This window comes from Labrus mixtus, chromosome 19 (assembly GCF_963584025.1).
Source record: "Labrus mixtus chromosome 19, fLabMix1.1, whole genome shotgun sequence".
Lineage (NCBI taxonomy): Eukaryota > Metazoa > Chordata > Actinopteri > Labriformes > Labridae > Labrus > Labrus mixtus.
This window is the reverse complement of record NC_083630.1, coordinates 12915285-12934961: the sequence shown is the minus strand read 5'-3', so window position 1 is coordinate 12934961 and position 19677 is coordinate 12915285. Positions and strand designations below refer to the sequence as shown.

Below are 19677 nucleotides of genomic sequence, written 5' to 3'. Positions count from 1 at the left end.
GGGATTACACTGTGTAGTATGTGTGTGTGTGTGTGTGTGTGTGTGTGTGTGTGTGTGTGCCCATGTACATAATGGTTATGTATCCATGTTCAAGCCTGCGTGGGTGTTTACACTCTAAAACAACCTCATTAATGAAAACCTGACGTGCTATACGAGGAGTCTGCGGAAGATGACCAAAGATGACATTCATCTGATGAGCCTGTTACATAATTTAGATTCTGATGCATTGAGCGCAGTGCAGGTGCAGCCGGCCTGTGATCTTACTGCCTGTGCTACATGCCACGGTCATGCATATTAAAGGACCAACGCTCAGAGGTCGATCATTAAAGAGCAAAATAAATGCACTAAAGGCCATATAGGAGTTTGGTGCTTTCAAATAGCACCAAAAAGTTTAGTAATGACATGCTAGAGGCCCAAAAGGGACAATAAAACGCCATCTGTGCCTCCACAAAAAATAGATCCAGCTTTTGAAGACAGAGTGGGGTGGACACATTTATACTAAGGCATAAAGAAGGCTCCATATTTACTGCTGCATTAATGAATGCCAATTAGACTAAGGGTAGTGGAAGAGCTTTGGGGTCTTTGAAACACAAGTAAGGATAAAATGTGTGGATAAGGTGCAGACTCCTTCTAGATTTAATATATACATCACGAAAAATGCCTTTTCTCTGCTTTTTAAATCGAATATTTGGGGGAGATACGCCTGATGGAGTATTTTGTGTCAGACTAACTGATGGTATGCAATAACCTAAAAATAATGTTTGAGTGAGTGAGTGTGTGTTTGACGGCTGTCCAAACTATCTAAGTGAACCATTTGGATGCAGTCTTTAACTTCTATAGTATGAGCACAATTAACACTTTATAGGCCAATTTAATCCACTCTCCAAAATCACTCTGATTGGCTGGCAGTTTGTGCAGCTCTGTGCAGCACTTCTGCTGGCATCAGCAGCTCTTCCTCTTTGTTCTCAGCTATTGTGTTTTGTTACAAACAAGATGAAGGTATGATTTAAAAAAAAACAAAAACAAACAACAACATGGAAGAAGGAAGCCATCACACACAACGTTACAGATGCTCACATGTATGAAATTAACACTTTTAAATGCTAATTCTTAAAGTGCCAAGCAACTGTTGGATTTCATTCAACCCAGACATAGAAGTGTTATTTTTAGGTTTTTTTTCCCCCTACATTTGTATTTGACTCTGTACAACAGTTGAGTGTGTTTCAACAAGCGGAGGATTATCATAAAGTGAAGCAGGAAGACTCTTAACTCTTTTGGCAGCTTTTCTACATTACCCATGAACTATTTTTTATCATTATGGTCATGGTGGCTTTGTTTTAAATGGGCATTTTCTCCCAGAGCAACTTCTTGTTTGGATTCAAAGACGTTCAACAAAGGCCACCGTCTAGTCACTTAAGGAACTTGTTGATTAAAATAAAATAAAAAACAGGGAAAATTAAATGAGAGGATTTTTGGAGGCTTTGCAGCCTAAATTCGTTTGTTTAAGCTTGAGTGAGAAAGCAATAAATAGTCTTCAAACCAAACTTCATTATTTCTGCAGTATATCCCCTCTTCTCTTCCTGGAAACTAATTAAGAAGCCGTGTTTTGTATTCACCAGTGACTGTTGTTTAGTTATTATTCTTTCATTTCTCCTCCTACAGATGACCCTGTAAAGGCATTTGCAGGCCTTAGAGCCCCCAAACAGGAAGTTTAAAATGTACCTCTATTGTTTCCCATAATACAACAGTGCTCCACTCAAAAGCACTAAAAGGTCAAACTAAGTGACCCTTTAAAATAAGATGGAGCACCAGTTAACACAGATCGCCTTTGACCCACTAGTCTAGCATCACTGCTATGAATCCACAAAAGTAAAGATAATTAAATTACAAATGTTCAGCTTCAATAACACTTGAGACTCTTTTCTGAAATTGAGTGGCAGCCATACATTTGCTTTTTCTAAGTCATGAAGGGAATCATGCTATTATAAATCCTTGAGTGGTTTTTGCAGGAAAGTCACAACCAGACTCATGCCGAATCCTTTTGCCTGCAAATGCAGATGCCTAGCTTTAAGAACCATCACATAATTGATCTTGCTTTGCACTTTAACAAGCAAGATCAATTCAGGATGAAATCTGTCAAGTAGATTCACCTCATCACTGTGCATCACAAAACCACCAAGTGAGCCTCATCTTCTTAACTTGTTTGCCGTGTATCTCCTGCACAACACTCTTTTTATCTTTAAAACCTCATAGTCTTCATTAAAACTATCAAAATGTGGCTTTTGAATTTAATATTGTTGGCATATTGCTCTGGATCAACATGTTTCTATCAGCTGTGAGCTGTGATGAATGTTTCTGAATAGCATTTCTTTCCCCATTCATTTTCTGTTTTGCTTTGATTGTGGCTTGGATCTGGCCTTGGATTTAGTTCGGTGGGGGTGTGAGGGGATTCTGTGGCTCTAAGTGTGTGTGTGTGTGTGTGTGTGTGTGTGTGTGTGTGTGTGTGTGTGTGTGTGTGTGTGTGTGTGTGTGTGTGTGTGTGTGTGTGTGTGTGTCAAAAAAAAAAAAGATTTTCAGTACAAGATAGCATCAAATGATGTGATAATAAAGAAACTCCCGGAGAGGGGGAAACTTAGACTGCCTTCTTACACATATCAGCCTTTAGAATAACTGATCCTCCGTTGATATATTCGCAAGCATAACTTGTGGATCTCCTCTGCATTATAAGAGTGAGCGTCTTTCTCTCGTTTCTCTACACCGTGTCTGCTCAAAGGCGCGCCCTCTTGCAGTCTGTTTTCTGCAGTTCAAGAATAACTTCCAGGTCAATAACAACAATTAAGACGGTCCATTAAGATACAATTTGAAAGATGATTCCTTTAGGAATATATTAAGTCTTTTTTTTTATTGTTGTGTTGTAGTTATTTCTTGACATGTTGCTGCTGGGAGACTTTTTGTGGTGTGCATTTCAGCACCTTGGACAGCGACTACAGCCAGCTGCTCACAGAAAACTGTCTGTTCCTCGCGAGGCCTTTGGTCTCGTGTAACATAATTAAAAGAACTTTAACTTATTATAAATATGTAGTTTTGAACTACTCCCTTCAAATGTAGAGAATGTAAACAAAAAGCGATAAATGCGCTTAGCCTATACAATACAATATCTTTTATTAAGCGGGACATATAGGGATTCTTCTATTATTTCCACAATGTACATTTGGTGAGCAACGTCACTGAACATTAAATCAGTCAAAGCTACGCAGATTCCGAAATGTAGAACACACAATAATGTGAATATGTACTTTATAAATGATAGAATAATCTTTAATAAAAGGGCTCTAAGTCGTTTCTGGTGGCTGAAATATGTCGCCTTTTTTCTCTTTTAATAAACTCATCTTCGGCCTACATTTGGCTTATTTTCAATATGTTCAGCATCCAAACGCAACACCATTGACAGCACAAAAACATAAAGTAAAAACTTCCACTCGTGCAAAAAAATGCCTTGGGCGTGAGAGCACTTCTTCTCTGGTTGTCCATTATTCCATATACTTCACTTGGACGGAAACCATAAATTCTTTAAGGCTATACAAACATAAAATAGAGCATAACACAGTCGGCCTGTCCGGGACTCCAGTTCTTCCTCTCCTCATCCTTTTCCCCGTGTCCATGTTTGCCAAGATACACCCTTTTGTCTATTGGCAAAGTTTGTTTTCCAAGCAAGAAAAAATCCACATACTCGACAAGCGCGCGCCACTAGCCGATCAATATGTTGAATCATCCAGAATGCGTAAAAGTTGACTGACTGGTTTGAATATATGAAACTCCAAGAAAACGTTCATATTTGACTATAGTGGACGAGTGTAGGTATACAGATATTCGTCGGCTTCCTTGGCTGACAGTTTTTATTTAAGTTAAAAATAAATGGCATGTTGTTGTTGTTGTTGTTGTTGTTGTTGTTGTTGTTGTTTTTCTTTTTTGTTCCTCAACCTAGAAGAAGAGTCCGAAGAGTGCGACGTGGATCATCGCGGATTAAATTATAGAGGAAAGACTAGAAAGCCTGAGAAGGTGGAGTATTTCCATCCGCCCATAAGGGTACCCCGCTCCAGCTTCAGATAGACGCGGTCCTCCCGTTCCACCATCAGCAGTACTCCGTTACTGGCAGCCTCTCTCGTTACGTCCTGGTCACCGGCGAAGGCTGATATAACCGGATAATCGTTCTGCATCAGGTTCACCTGCAAGAAAAGACGACAAGGCTTGAAGTTGTGGTTCATCACTTAAAAGCATATATTAATGGCAGCCTTTTCATTGTTTGCTTACCTGTATAGTTTGTCTGTTGTAGACCTTCACCACGTGAAAACTGAAACTATAAATCCCCCTCCTTGGAGCCTGGAAAACACTTGCTTTGAGATCGAAATGGTTGCCAATGTTGACTAAAACCTATGAACAAGCAAGATAATTATTTTTCCAACAGCTGGTTTTGTAGTAATGTATTGTTTGTCTCTGCTATGCACAGTGACTACAGAGAGGCGTATCATTCATACTCTGGTTCTGTTACGCCAAATCTTTTGGCTACACTTCAGTCGCAGTTTTGGGATCCTTCCCAATTTGATGCGTCTTGGAGGCCGCTGTGCAAAGACCTCAGCCGTGAAAATGTATTAGATTATCCGAGCAAAAGCAACACTATCCACATGTCAATTCGGCCGAGGCCTAAAACGCATATGTTAAATGATCGCGCACGGATGATCTTTGGTTTTGGCAGCGCATCTCTACATCGCGCCAATTACGCACAGCATTAAATATAGCCATTTCAGAGAAATAACAGCAGTGTGTCTGTGTTTGAGAAAGACAAGCATCAGATCATACTGAAAAGATCAGTGATAGGAAATCACTCATACGTGACCTTAAACAATTCCCTCCCTCACGGCACAAACACAAAACGCATAAATTTTGGACATAAAAGAGAAAATACGGCAATCGAGCTCTAGTAATGGTCAAAATCTGATCGATAATAAACTTTGCTGCACTATTTAACTGCTAAATTTAGATCTGACCTGGTCAAAGTAGATGGTCATGGACGTGTTGCTCATCTCTGAGGGCTCGTGGTTGGTTCCACGCACGGCGGAGAAAGCCACCTTTGCCCCAGCGGAGCGCACCGATATGCCCAGAGAGGAGGTGACCCCTCCGTCCGAAGAGGGGTTCGAGTCGCACACCACGAGACACTTCCCCTCGAGCACGATGGGCTCCGTGTCGTTCTGGCCGAGGCAGACAACCACGCCGCATCCAAAGAGGAGGGTCAGCGCCAGCATGGCGCAGGGTCCCGGGCAGCGCGCGGGCACCATGGTTTGGATCGCTGATCCCGTGCACACTGTTAGAACCCGACAGTCCCGTTGAGGTTTGTTCGTCCTCGATCACCTGGTCCAGACTTAGTCCCTTCTCTCAGTCTTCCTTTATCTGCGGTGCTTCCTCACTCTCTCAAACAGCCTCTGACACACTCAGACTCTCTCCGGCTCTGACTCCCTTCCCTCTTGTGCGTCTTAGTGGATTTGGGGAGCGTGTTCACACAAGTGTTGTTGTAAATCCTAATTATATAGGAGAAGAAAACACAAGTTCAATATCAGACAGAAGAAAAAATTACCTTGGATAGTTAAGTTATTAAACTTCAGTATATTCTCTGTGCGTAAAATGACTATCGTGCGTAAAATGAAAGGCTGTCTGTACGAAAAATCGTGTTTTTATTAACACGCTGTTCTTTTAGTCTGGTATTGATCAACAATTTGTGCAACTGCGGAGTTTCTACACAAGCACAACTACTTAAAATACCCATGAAAATGTATATTATAAAATTCTGCCCCACTCTCCTTCTAACTGATAATCGTCGCGAAACAAGCTCTTTTAATGTCCTGTCTGTTAATAAAAAAGGAAATTCACGACCTACCTGTGCGCTCCATCCCGCTGATATCTCCTCTCTGTCTCGCGCACTCTGTAAACTGAGCGCTCAGATCGCTGGTGCTCAAACAGCAAGAGTCTCTGGGCTCCCTTTCGAGGCACAACTCACGCCCATTCTTCGTATGTGCGTAGCCACTGCAACAACACTCCACACAAGTGTCCCACAATTAAGAGCACATGCGTGGACTTAATGGCTTTGTTTACATATTAATCATTAGTTCAATGTTTTTTGAGCTCAGGGGCCCCTCAGGACGCTAGAGATCACTTGCTCTCAATGCCTATCATTTATATGCTGAGGGTAACTCATGCCACCTCCTGATTAATCCGGAATGAAAGGGAGGGCTGCAGCGGATAACCTTGCTGTATGGTACATTCAGCATACATGTATAGAATGTTCCTAATTTGAGACTTAAAACGAGCATCTTTATAAGTTCAATAAAGATACTTGTGCGCCATCCAGTGGCGGATTTTACTTCTGCAGAAAGTGCTGCATCTGCATTTCAGAGGAAACTAAAGAAATCAAAGCATAAACATGATTAAAACCACAACTCTTTTGGACATTTTTTCTTCATTTCCTTATTATAAGGAGTGTTCTGGCAGCTCAGCAAATTATTCTAAACACACACACACACACATCACACTTACAAACATTCCTTAAGCCAACTGAAAGCAGGGGACACTTCAGAAAATACCCACTTCACAGAGAATGACCTGCACCTCCCTGTACCAACCCTTTGGCCCTTTTTCTTCCTTTCAATTCCTGACATGTCATCATCCTTTGAAGAGCTGTGTAAAGGGTCCCTATCAGCGCTCCAGACCGCTGAAGAGTCTGCAAAGTAGAGCTTCATAAAGGCTGAACCCTCCCGTTAGACCTTTAATGAGCTGTCATTTTCTCTACTTAAGGGTAGTGGCTACACCATGCATGGGAAAGTACTGTATAGAATGTCCTCCACTTTTTACACTCAGGTAAATATTAGAAAAAAAGAGACAGCATTTCCTTCAACATATATTTCTATCAAAACTGTAATCTGGAATTTGAATGTATGCAAGACAAACTACATGTTTTACTTAATCTATGACTGCCATCATGAATAAGCATTAAACATCTTGGAAAAAATGCAGAATGCGCTTCAGAAATGTTTACCAGCTGTTTCAATAAAATACGACCTTATGTTAACGATCCACAACTTTGCAGAAGACATTATTTAAGACTTAATCATTGTGATCTTTCCCGTCTTTCTCACCCACATTTGACAAACATTGCACTGTCAGAGCTGGCTCACCAACCATGCGGAAGGAGGAGTGACATCAGGTATCCAAGAGCTACAACTGACCCCAGGCCCCATGAGGACACACACAAAACATCAAATGTCAAGTAAGGGGACATGCAAAGGGAGAGGGGATGTGGCCTACATGGCATTACCATACCAGGGGCGGCCGCTGCCCTAAAAGGGACTTCACTTCTATCAGGCAGGCTGATCTGGGAGGCTGACAACAGTTTTATGGTGATTTTCCCTGACAGTTAGTAAAGACAAGTTGCTTCCAGGAATGAGGGGAGGTCGATTATGTGATTTGTTCTTAAAGCTAGGCATCTGCATTTGCAGGCAAAAGGATTCGGCATGAGTCTGGTTGTGACTTTCCTGCAAAAAGCACTCAAGGATTTATAATAGCATGATTCCCTTCATGACTTAGACTTGACTTTGCATTAAGTAGGACTGTTTTTTGTGATCTGGCTGTTAGAATATAGTGAATACATGTACTTTTCAGAGCTTGTTACATTCTTAATACATCTGAAAGAAAAATTGTGCATAAAAAGACCAAAAATTCAAAGGATGTCCATCCTTTGAGCTCACACCACCATATGTTTTGAAAGAACTAAAAATACCCACTTTAAAACAGATAACTGTCCATCCATCTGCCTGATTGTCCATCTGTTTGTACCCAGTCATAAAAGAGTCTGTATCTTCATTCTGAAATGAGGTCAGACTCTCAAAAGGTTCATTTAAAAGCTCTCTTTCACTGCAACCCTGAGTAAAAGCAAGGGAGACAGTGTTATGTCTCTCTTGTCATACATCAATAAGATGTGACCTCTATCCTAACATGTGTGAGAAGACAAATAACATCAATCCTGCCTGTTCCTCCCCTGCTAGTGCCGCACTAACACCCTGATGAGCAGTTATATTGCTAACCTGGAGAAAGGTAACGGCAGAACATACTGTGCCTGCTGGAGCTTACAGTAACTGGGATTACTGTGAGTGAGTGTGTGTGTGTGTGTGTGTGTGTGTGTGTGTGTGTGTGTGTGTGTGTGTGTGTGTGTGTGTGTGTGTGTGTGTGTGTGTGTGTGTGTGTGTGTGTGTGTGTGTGTGTGTGTGTGTGTGTGTGTGTGTGTGTGTGTGTGACACATTGTGGATCCAGAATCAATCTATTTGTTGAGGCATTTTCTTTTAGGGACAAAAAGTGGGTTATTACCTCAGATAAATGCTTAAGACTTGAATGAAAGTGAATCATGTCAAATGAAGTAAACTCAATGTTTGTCTGTGTTAACATATCTCCTTTTATAGGTTATGTATTGTATTATGTAAGTTAACAAATTGAAAACAAATGCAGCAGGTGTAGTATGCATATGTAAACTGCAGCCTTTACAGTCTATGGATAAAACACATTAGCAGGATTAGACCTAATGTGAAAAAAACGTGTTGTGTATGGCTACCACATCACTCACAACGACCAATGACAAATTTGTCAGATTGTGTGAGTGAGTGTGTATAAATCTGTTTGGCCTACGTGTAAATTAAGTCAGTTAAGGTAGACTACATCAACACAAAACTGCATTTTCGTTAAGATCAAAAGTAGGATACAAATAATAGGCTATAGTAGATTTACTTCACTGTTATAATTTGCTTCATGGGAGGGGCTATTTAGCTCCAGTTTCATCGAGAGGTCTGAACTATTGGAGCCCGTATAATCAGAAAGATTACCTACCTTTAACCATAAAAGCATATGCACATTTATTCTTGAACAAACCTTCAGCTTTTATTTTGAAGGTATGTAGCTTACTGCACATGGCCGGAACTTGACCGGGCAGGGCGTCACCATGGCGACGGGACGCAGACAGTCTAGAAACTTATGTTACTACCTCGGGTTGTAGTCAAAAGCGGTTCAAATAGCATACCTCTAGAGTCTAAAGATTGACGTTTTACCATTTTGCACGAAGCAATATATTCGTCGGTCTATAATCAAATGTCACACAGCCATGCTGCTTAGCGTTAAACAGATTTAACCTATCTTCTGTCTCAGAGAGGTCAACACTAATGAAAGAAATGGCAGCTGCTCCAAAAGCAATTCCTTCAAGACTGCGGGCAGTGAGGACGTTTAAAAAAGCAGACAAATTATCTCCAGCGTCCTCTCGGAACTTTCTAGAAAGGTAGGTCTAATATTCTGATATTAGACGCTAATGTTATTCCTGCGTTGCATTCATGCACTAACTCTAGCCGGCTGTTACAGCTGAAAGAGTGACCGTGTTAATTGGCATCACGGGCAGTGACGTGTTCACACATTGTGTTCAGTAGCCTATCTTTATTGCCCAGTACGCAATAGCTTATTGCTTAATTATTATTACCGGTTTTGTTGTTTAAGTAAAGTCATCTTGTTTTCCATTGAATGTGGAAACATGATTGAATCACAGGTTAAATCAATTTTTTACCTTACTACTTGTCCATAGGCAGCTCTCCTATAGGCTATTTCCATTCTTGCCAAACAAGAATGTAATGCAGTTAATGCAGATAAATATCCACATTTTAAGTGAAAAATATAGGCTTATAAAAAACAAGTTTTTCAAAAACCCTATCTCCAGACTTTAAAATTCACTTTCCCTCTTTATGTTAATTGGTCACAGTTTACTGGAAGAATATTTCTAAAACAATACAAAAACTTGACTCTATTGATCTTAAAATGCAGGGCACATTATCAGTTTGGATAGAGGCTAAAGCTAACAAATTAATTATTTCCTTTTTTTTTGCATTTAATCGATTAACCATTAAGTCTACCAAATGCCAAAAAAAAAAAAAAGTTAATTCAAGCTAAAGAAAAAAAAAATTTAATAGCTTTTTTTTTGGTCTGACCAGCACTTTATTCCTAAGAGACACTTAATGCTACAATGATGTAGGCTACCTAAAAGAGAAGCAGCAAAACCCTCACTTCTGGGTGGCATTTTCGATAAATGCAGGTAAGACTAAAATATCAGAACAAAAGTATTCTAACCAGTACTGGATAAATTGATGTAATAAAGTTTGAACAGATGCTCATCATTAACAGGGTGATTTACAATGACTTTCATGTTTCTGTAGAGTTACCTGTTGCACCATTTCTGGTGAAATAGTGTGGCAAAAAGGACATCTTGCCTTTCAAAACAAAATCCGTATGCCCTCAGGATAAATTACTCTGTCCTTGTCAAACTCCTTTAAAGTTATGTTGAGATTGAAAAACATTTTTAATCATAACTTTGATTGAAATGATAAGGTTTCAAACATTAATTTTCCCATAAAGATGACTAGTGATAGCCTTGATATTTCAACAGGAGAAAATATCTGTTCATTCAATTTGGTTTGTAAAAACTACATGACATTCCTGCCAGTTTCAGGCTTCTGTACTTGGTGGTAAGTGCTAATTAGCAAACATCGGCTTGCTGACTTGCCAAACCATCAGCATAATAGTATTATTATTATTGTGTGCATGTTGGCACATAAAGATAGATACTTTATTGATCATGAGGGAAATTCAGGCATCAAGTAGCAGCCTACAAGACACATGACATGAAACATCCATCACATCGAGCATCTAAGTAAACAACATGTTACAATTAATGCTGATCGATTTTCTGCTCATCCACTAGTGCATAGTGTCTGCATTTGCATCTTTACAGGAAATGTTATGGATACATTTTGAGTCTGACGGACTCATTTCCATCTGCTCCTTTTCCCAAACTCTCCAAATGCCAAGAAGGACTTCAAACAGAGTCACTATGTGTTGACAACTCCGAATGTCAGCGAGAGGTTAACTTAAGTATTTTGGATGTTAGAGCTAAAATATGTAACATTATCCCCATTAAACCTGCACCAGCGCTGATTTATTCATTGAGTGTTGCATTCAGAAGTTGTTTCATGTGGTTGTTTGTGGAGTGCTTGTGATTGACCAGGTATAGGTAATGAGAACATGTCATGAATACATGACTTACCGAGGTGGTTTAATTGGACTGCAGAGCCATCAGTAACCAGGACAGCTCCAACCCAAATCAAACCTGATCGATATTTTTTATTTACACATATGCAGCATGTCGTCAAGCATGAAAAATGTGCACTTTTTAACATTTTAGCATACTTGACTGAGAAGATAGACATAGCAAAAATAAACAGACACATGACACTTGACTGAATTTTTTAGGCACATCAACACAGGTCATATCAGGTTTCTGCATTAAGTTTTTGACAAAATTGCCAAGTAGCCGGTCAAAAACACTTTTGTCTCATACTCAAGTGATTCTCTAGAAAACAGCGTGCAGAACAACAGGTGGCATGCAAACACTGTTTTCCCTTCCTTGCAGTGATGTCTAATTACCTTTCCTGTAGACTGCCTTCTGAGATCCTGATGAAGATTCTGTCATACCTGGATGCCTCTGCTCTCTTCATCCTTGGCCACGTCAGTAAGCTCCTCTATCAGCACGCAAACGAAAAGTAAGTGTCATTCAGGTCTTGTTGCAGTGGCGATCCTAGAATCTGTTGGGGCTCTAGGCAAAAATGTGTCTGTCATTGTCCTGACGCTCACTCCTCTTCCCCTTTTTTTCTCTCTTTTTTTTTTTTACTCCTAGACCGATAATTCCTCTTCCTTTTCCTTCTGTGACTTTCATTGACACACTTTGGTTTTCACAGCAATAATGCATGTGATGTTTTGCACGGCAAGAAGAGTGAGTGCTGTTAGATGGGAGCCCGTTTAGAAAGGATTCTACTGTCATTGCAAAATTTGCACATTTTATAAGCCACTCCTATGGGGGCCCCAAGTAGTTTCCTGCCTTGCCTATTAACAAGCTTGCTTGTTGCTTCCTTGAATTCTTGTTTTAAAAAACGCTTATTTTCTGATCTGACAACTTTTTTGTTCTTTACAGCAATTGACTCACGTATGGATCAAGTTCAGGCTGGAATTGTCGAAAAATTAATTTGAAAAAAAAAAGATTTGTGCAGTCTAGTCTAGTCGTATGTGCAGTATGTGAAAACTGAATTTGAATGTTCAGAGATATCAGTGATGTGAATACATACATCTGTAGCGATACCTAACACTGTACTGTTTAGCAGTGTTGAAAAGTTTGCAACCACATATAAGGCCGTTTGAGAACTAACAGTGAATATTGTCTTAAACTGGCAAAAGTAATATTATTCAAAAAACTAATCATCTTGATCTTGTCTGGAACCTCTGTCATTGCAGCACTCTATGGAAAAAGATTTACATCGCAGAGTTTGGCAAGAATAAAAAGCGTAAACCTAAATCCGTGGACGGGCTGCTGCTGAGGACATCCAGAGAGGAGGTGCGGGATGGAGCCTTGGGCTACTGGAAGTGGCTTCACTTCCGGACTATGGCCGCTTGTGACATGAACAAGTGGGTAAGACGTCTTGGGCTCATCAGCTGTCACACTGGGCTGCCAAGTCAAACAGAGCAGGTCCTCAGGTAAGAGACGGAGGGAGGCAAAAATGAAAATGAAATGAAAACACTGAGGCGTTGAATCTGAAGTGTATGATTTGTTTGGTGAATTTAATTAGAACTTAATCGCCTTGGCTGTTAATATGAGGAAGATTGTCTAATTTTTATATCTAGGAATCTTTGTGCAATTAGTCTTTGGGCTTTGCTTCTTTTTATTATTTCCACTTATGGAGGTTTACCCAGCCGTACTCTAACTGTTGCCCTCTTTAAAGTAAGTTTAGCTGTTTTACAGTTTGAAGCAGCTCTGTGAGGTATCATGGGAACCCTTCCTCTATTTGCGGTTAGCAAACAGTAAAACTTTAGAGATCCACCCTCACTGTCAAGAAAGTTCAAGGGTAGAAACTAGAGGACAGTTCAAGCCGCTGGCAATCAAAAACAAAGCTTGGTTTGTTTTTCATATCGCACTTGATGACACTTTCTTATTAAAGGTGAGAGCGGAGGTCTCCGTCTGAACGCCGCGTGTGCTCAGGGGGATGCCAGCACACGGGGGAGCGCTCGCTCACCGTCCTCGCTGTGGTTTCTGCTGTGTTTTTATAACCTCTGATTAGAAGCTGTGCAGCACTCAATTTTGAGTTCTGTGGCAGTCCCTGTGTTACAGAGGGGAAGTAGAAATAATTGTCTTCCTAGCAGAGGCTGTCTGAATTGTTGAAATAAATTACTTAGCCCCCCCAAAAAAACTCCTGATCCACAACACACACACCTACACAAACATGCTTCCTCTTCCCCCCTCCTCCCACAAGCTCAGACAATTCCCTGTGGGGGGTTTGTCTGTTAGAGACACTGAGGAGCATGCAATTTACCTCGGTAATAATCATTTCACAAGACATCACACATACAGACAATACAGAGTGAAATCCCCTGGGTCACCTGGGCCCCCCTGGGCTGCTCCAGTTTTTTATCTTGGTTCCTCAACTTAATTGATATTGGATGGTGCCTCAGTGACACACTGCAGAAGGGGCAGCCCTGAATCACAGTTTAGACAGAATAAGATCAAGAGATTCATCACCAGAAATGCAGTTAATTTTATCCATTGCGTCCCTTCATTAGCTTAACCACAGTCATGATCCTTGCAGGCTGCTGTCAAAGGAAACACAATGGCTATTAAACCCAGAGTCATCCATACCAAACACTACCCAATTATTTTCATCGTATTAACTCCAAATAATGTTTGGAAAATTTCAGTTTTTGGCAGTTCCCTTGTGTTTTTATGTGACGTTTAGGGAATGTCAGCAAAGTTTTTTTTCCCCACTTAGAGTTAAAGCAGGAAATTAGTTACTGTTGGGTGGGGGGTTGTTTCTGTAGTAAATGTTCAATGATGAAATCGTGAAACAGACTGTGGATCATCTTAGGATTTATTCAGCCGTGAACAGACAACACAAAAACAGAACACACATGGCTGACAAAGTGCGGACCATCGCTGACCCACACTGACCAAGATCTCACAATCGCTGGCCTAGTATTCATCTACACAGTGTTGCTTATCTTCTGTTAGCAGGTACAGCCCACAAATTCCTTTCCATCTGGTTAGACTTCCAATAGGCTAGAAAGAGAACATTAGTTTGACTCGTAAATGTCAGACATATACATATGTATTACAGATTCACAAACCTAAAAGAAGAATTACTCTTAGATGGTTGACACAATTCAAAGATATATCCACAAAATTATCAAGATGAATGAATTCATGAAAAAACGTAATAAAAGTTACCCTACTTCAAATCCTAGGCATGCGCATTCCTTTGTTGTTTGTATGAACCAGCAGCCCTACCTCCCCAACATACAGCAAAGCAATTTGACAACTGTACTTTTAATGCAAACCATAGAGCATGTGTCATTTATTGCTCTAATCCCGTGTCATGCTATCTTATTTGAGAAACTTGCACGTCACCTGGGAGCTCACAGTCTCTGATAAGTCAGGACAGGAGGGCACATACGAGCCGAGCTGGTCCCGCTTCTGCAAGACTTCTGTGACTCTGTGCTGGAGCGGAGGAGGCTGCCTTCCTGACTACCGGCAGATCTCCACCCTTCAACTGCACGGCGTCAGGAGGATAGCCCTCAACTGCCCGGGCCTAAAGAAGTAAGACAGCCGGCGTCCAACTCCACTATGACTGTACTCTCTTTCCTCTCAGTGAGACCTACAGTCCTCTTTGCTTTACTCTGTCAGACCTGGCTGGAGTTCCCTCATGGCGAAGGTAGACATGCAGGCTCACACTGAAAGCGCACAGGTCATTGGTCAGGACCGGCTGGTTGAACTGAAGCTGCTGCATCCTGGCATCATCATCGGAGTATGGAAGGTCATTTTCACATGTGTATTCATTTGTTTTCTGTAGCTTAAAATGACTTATTCTGAAGCAGACTCTTAGAAGATTTTTAAGTGATTCCTCTCTTTGCAGGACCAGTGCTCTGTTGCCTTCATCATGTTCACCCTCCACTTCCATATGCTGGTGGAAAGAAGCGTCCAGGGGTCTTCTGTTTGGTAAGCTGCACTTGAACAGGCACATTTTTATTCAGATGCTCACAGGGACGTGCAGTGTATCACCATCACATGGTTAGGGCTCAAATTCAAAGGGTGCGATAACTGACAGGATCCATTTGACGCCCCATGACGTGAGCATTCTATGAAGCACAGCAGTGGGAGTGGGGGAGTGTGGGGGCACGTCACGATCACTGGCACCTGATTCCAACCATCATATAGTATACTGTGACCGCTCCATGTGTTTATATACTATATATAGAATCTTATTGTTATCATGTGTCAGGAGCTGACACTCGAGCAATTTATTTGATCATCTGCCATCAGGAGCAAAGCAATGCAGGTGTTAATTATAAGCAGCTGAATTCACTCATTAGTGGAAGCTTAAACCGAGAAACAGAATAATTAGCAGGAGAAAATAGCTGCTGTAGTGTTTAGTTTGTCTTCATTTGATTAAAAACTAGTGGGCTGGATTAAGGGTTCCCAACCTGGAGGTCCCCTGAAAGAGCACCTAGCAGGTGTAAAACGATAATTTGTGCATCAGTTGTTTTTAATGCCAAAGACTGTCGTTTATCTGACCTTGAATAATCCTACATTGTAAGAGGGAGAAATCTATTTGCTGCGCATCTTAACCTGTGATAAGAGTAAAAGGAGGATGTTATTTTGAGGCCATAGGCCAACAAGTTTGAGAACGACCGGGCCAAACCAAACAGTGTTCACATTTTCATTTCCCTTCAGCATAAATTAAGAAAAGATGCAACCTATGTGACATTTAAGTGAGTTACCTTTTAGTCTTGAGAGTAGTGACACATAGTGTGGCCATAGCCCCCTCTGCTGGTTTCTTGTGAGAGCACAATGTCACAAAACATTCTGATCACAGTCCAGAAAGTCATAAAGCTCTGAAATTCCTTCTTCATAAAAATACATTTGTTCTAAATGTTTCCTTCACTCACTGCAGCCTAAGTTTTATTTTCCTTTCACATTTGTTTTCTTCCCCCAGCCCCTATGTGGAGCCAACGTTCAACCCCCCTTTTGATGATATAGACCCTGAGTATGGTCTCCATGGTTACCAGCTACACATTGATCTCCACAACACCGTAAATGAGATCATGTCCAGAAGCTTCTCCCAGCTCTTCTGCCGGAAAAGTAATTAATTTATACTCAAGCTCACTGAGTCACATTGTTTAATAATGCTGACAATGTTCACTTCATGCTGTACTGTGTGTGACGCCTAAACACTGTTTTTATTAATACAAGTCTGTGGGATCTTATGGTTGGTAAAAATTATAGCAAACTGAATTATTAATGTTAAAGATGCCTAGCTTTTTTTATCTATCCTAGATATTACTGTACATCCAACACAATCTAGTTTTAGTGAGCATGTGTAAATAAAAACCTTGAATTCATGGCATTTTAAACAGCACTATAAGCGATGCTAACTGCTCAAGTAACCTAACGTTTAAAAAAATTCTTAAATATTAAAAAATATTTTGTGTTAAGACTTGCTTGTTGTTTGTTGTTGTCTCTGTACAGCCCAGATCTGTGATGGTCTAATCCAGTTTAGTGCCATTAGCAGGGCAGACTTGTCGCAGCACACACCTCTGTCAGGAAGCGTCACCCTGCCCTGGAGGTGTGAGGCCCTGCAGGGCGCAGTGGAGGTACAGAACGTGCTGTTGGCTTCTTGCACACTCCCTCGCTATGTGTTGTAAAAAAAAACAAAAAAAACAAAGTATCTAAGTTCTCAGGATGCAGAGACTAAATGCTATTTTTATATTAACTGATGTTAACTACTAAAAAGTTGAACTGCTATGTTTTATTTCTAGCTTATGACTGGTTGACATATACAGTAGTGCTTGGATAAAAAAGTTCTTATACAGCTGTCTAAAATGGAATATTTTATCAATGGAAACCCACCGATGATGATCGTCCCTGGAGAAAAGTCTTGATACTGACACTGCATGTCTCTACTCTCACCAGAATTGCTGCATCATGAATCTGACCCTGCTGGATGAATTCAAGAAACCCTTCTGGTGTGTCAGCTCCTCGGTTTCCATGCAGCCTCAGAAGATGCCTGTCTCCTATGACTACAATGGGGAGCACTTCCTCATCCACTATCAGGACTCAGACGGTCAGGTGAAGATGACACTTGTATGGATGGAGGAAGATAAGCGTATGTTACTCATAAACTTGGTTGTTTGTGTGACTGTTTTCAAAGTCAACAAATATTTCAGTCAAGATTACTGAAGCTGTATTATTTCTGGAAATATTTTATTTATTAAAGCTGACAAGACCTTGTTTGAAGGAAAATATTTTTCCATCAGATTAACTAAACACTTTTAGAAGTTTATAATAAAAACTGTAAATTTAAATAAATGTATCAAGAGGTGAATTGTTGTCGAGTAGAGTGTTGCACTTTAGAAGCATACTTCCCTGAGTAATACCTGTTTTTCAGTTTTAGTTTATTATTTATTAGTATCAGGGACAGTGTAAAGAATAACATTAGTATCAGAAGGGAAAAGATGCTTTCTACAAGATTTAGCTAATTTCCATCTGTTGTCCCTGAGCAGATGATGGCAACATTTAAATACAGATCAGCCAGTCACCCACGCACACATTTCATAAGAGAGAAGAAGAACACAGTGCAATACACAGATATTAAAACAGTATGTACAAGTTTCCCTGAGTTGTAAAAAGTTGAGATGACAACAAAATGCTGACAAGACTGGTTCCTTAAAATCAATGAATTGACTTTGTGGGAGAAAGTTTGGATGTTTGTGCAAAGTTTCACATTAGTTGGGAGATTATTCCCAGCTTTAATGGCTTTAAAAGAAAAAGCAGGTCGTGAAAAAGCGGAGCAACATTTAGGAATACTACAATCTCCGCTTCAGGCAGACCTTGAAGCTCTGCTCATGTGCTCAGAGTGAAGTTTCACACAAAGCTATTTAACGTTGGGGGAGCAATGTTGATGATTATCCTATACACTAAGCGCACATCTTAATACAACTTTTGCTTATAAATTCTGAATCAACTCAAAAAGCATTTTTTAACAAGTACAGTTATATTTTATGATGTGCTTTGAACTTATATTAACTTTTTATTTGAATGTGCAAATTGTCCTCCTGTTATATCTTAACTTGTGTTTCCTTAGTCAGTCGAGGTTAACACAAAGTCTAGCTGCAAATCATTTTGTCGTATTTAATTTACTATATTATGAATCATATCTTTTTACATCACAAAAAAATAGTGATGGGAAAGAATATCGATTGGAACATTTAATTACCCTTTAATTTAATAAAAATGACTTATGTAGATCAGATAAAATGATAGTAAAGAATCTTTTTGGACTGGGATAGTAATGGAATGAAGAGGTCTCTAACTGCCTGGATGGTCAGTGAATCAAAACAAACACAAAAAAAATGTTGCACAGGAAAATAAAAACTCCAGCCTGTTTGTCAGACGCAGCATGCACCTCTGTAAGGAAGCGTCACCCTGCCCTGGAGGTGTGAGGCCCTGCAGGGTGCAGTGGAGGAACAGAACGTGCTGTTGGCTTCTTGCACACTCCCTCGCTGTTGGTTAGACATGTTTAGTGTCTATTATGATGAAAAAAAATAATGTTCAAATTTTTAAAAGAAGTCGTTCCATTATAGTTAATGTCTTATATAGGAGCTGTTAATGTTTCTGTTAATTTGATCATCATCAAAGTAACATTGAACATGTCAAAGTGTTTTTTTTTTTGCTTTGAGGTGATGAAGGTCTTTGCAGTCTGTAATTTTTTTCCGTCATTATCCCACACTACCTTTCCACTATCATCACTTTTAGTGACTCCAGAACAGTTTTGACTTTTATTGGGTGTCACCTTGCATGTGCACACTGTTTAAAAGGTGATTGTTGGGATTGCTTGTCGAGAATGGGAATCCATTAAAGATGATTTATTTTTATTTTCACGCATAACACCTGAAGGAGACTCTAAATTATCTTTCACATCCTCCCACTTTGCTGCATTTATCAATTAGCAGATCCCCTCTTAACACAAGAATCTTTATTGCTGGAGTTTTATTTATCACTCTTACTATTGTTGTAGTTTTTATGTATTTATGGTTATTGCAGTTTTCCTTCGTTGTATTATTAATGCATTTACTCTTTATATTAAATGTTATACTCTCAAAAGTATTTTCTTATGTTTACAGAACTTACGACTGTGTTTTAAAATAAATTAGGACAGGTTTTCCATGTGAGTAGATTCAGAGTTTCTCATAATTTATGTATGATTCAGACAGGTTTTTTTTTTCTTTTCCATAGCATTTAGACTGGGACACACCCACATCAGCTCAATTGGATTCCCAGCCATCATGTAATTACTATCACGGATTAAATTTGAGTTCAACATCCACACCCTGGGCGAGTCTGGCACCAGGGGATAGAATTAGTGTGTGAGCAATTGTTGGATACAGTTGCTGTGCGGCTGATGGGCCAGCATTGCTGATGGCAATAAAATAAGCCAGGGCCTCTGGGTAATA

At 40.1% G+C, this 19677-nt stretch overlaps 2 protein-coding genes across 2 annotated transcripts; one reads left to right on the top strand and one right to left on the bottom strand.

Moving 5' to 3' along the window:
• Positions 1–3145: 3145 nt before the first annotated feature.
• On the bottom strand, positions 3146–6213 carry cbln2b (cerebellin 2b precursor). The gene is made up of 4 exons (XM_061064007.1): positions 5930–6213; positions 5046–5573; positions 4312–4431; positions 3146–4226 (listed from the first exon to the last, which is right to left on the bottom strand). Exons 2-4 carry the CDS (start codon positions 5331–5333, stop codon positions 4029–4031), a joined length of 606 nt encoding a protein of 201 aa, XP_060919990.1. The 5' UTR covers positions 5334–5573; positions 5930–6213; the 3' UTR covers positions 3146–4028.
• Positions 6214–9018: 2805 nt separating this feature from the next.
• fbxo15 (F-box protein 15) lies at positions 9019–19301 on the top strand. Its single transcript, XM_061064740.1, has 9 exons — positions 9019–9364; positions 11565–11669; positions 12415–12654; positions 14561–14764; positions 14852–14981; positions 15081–15163; positions 16161–16306; positions 16694–16818; positions 17138–19301. Exons 1-9 carry the CDS (start codon positions 9252–9254, stop codon positions 17402–17404), a joined length of 1413 nt encoding a protein of 470 aa, XP_060920723.1. The 5' UTR covers positions 9019–9251; the 3' UTR covers positions 17405–19301.
• Positions 19302–19677: the final 376 nt, after the last annotated feature.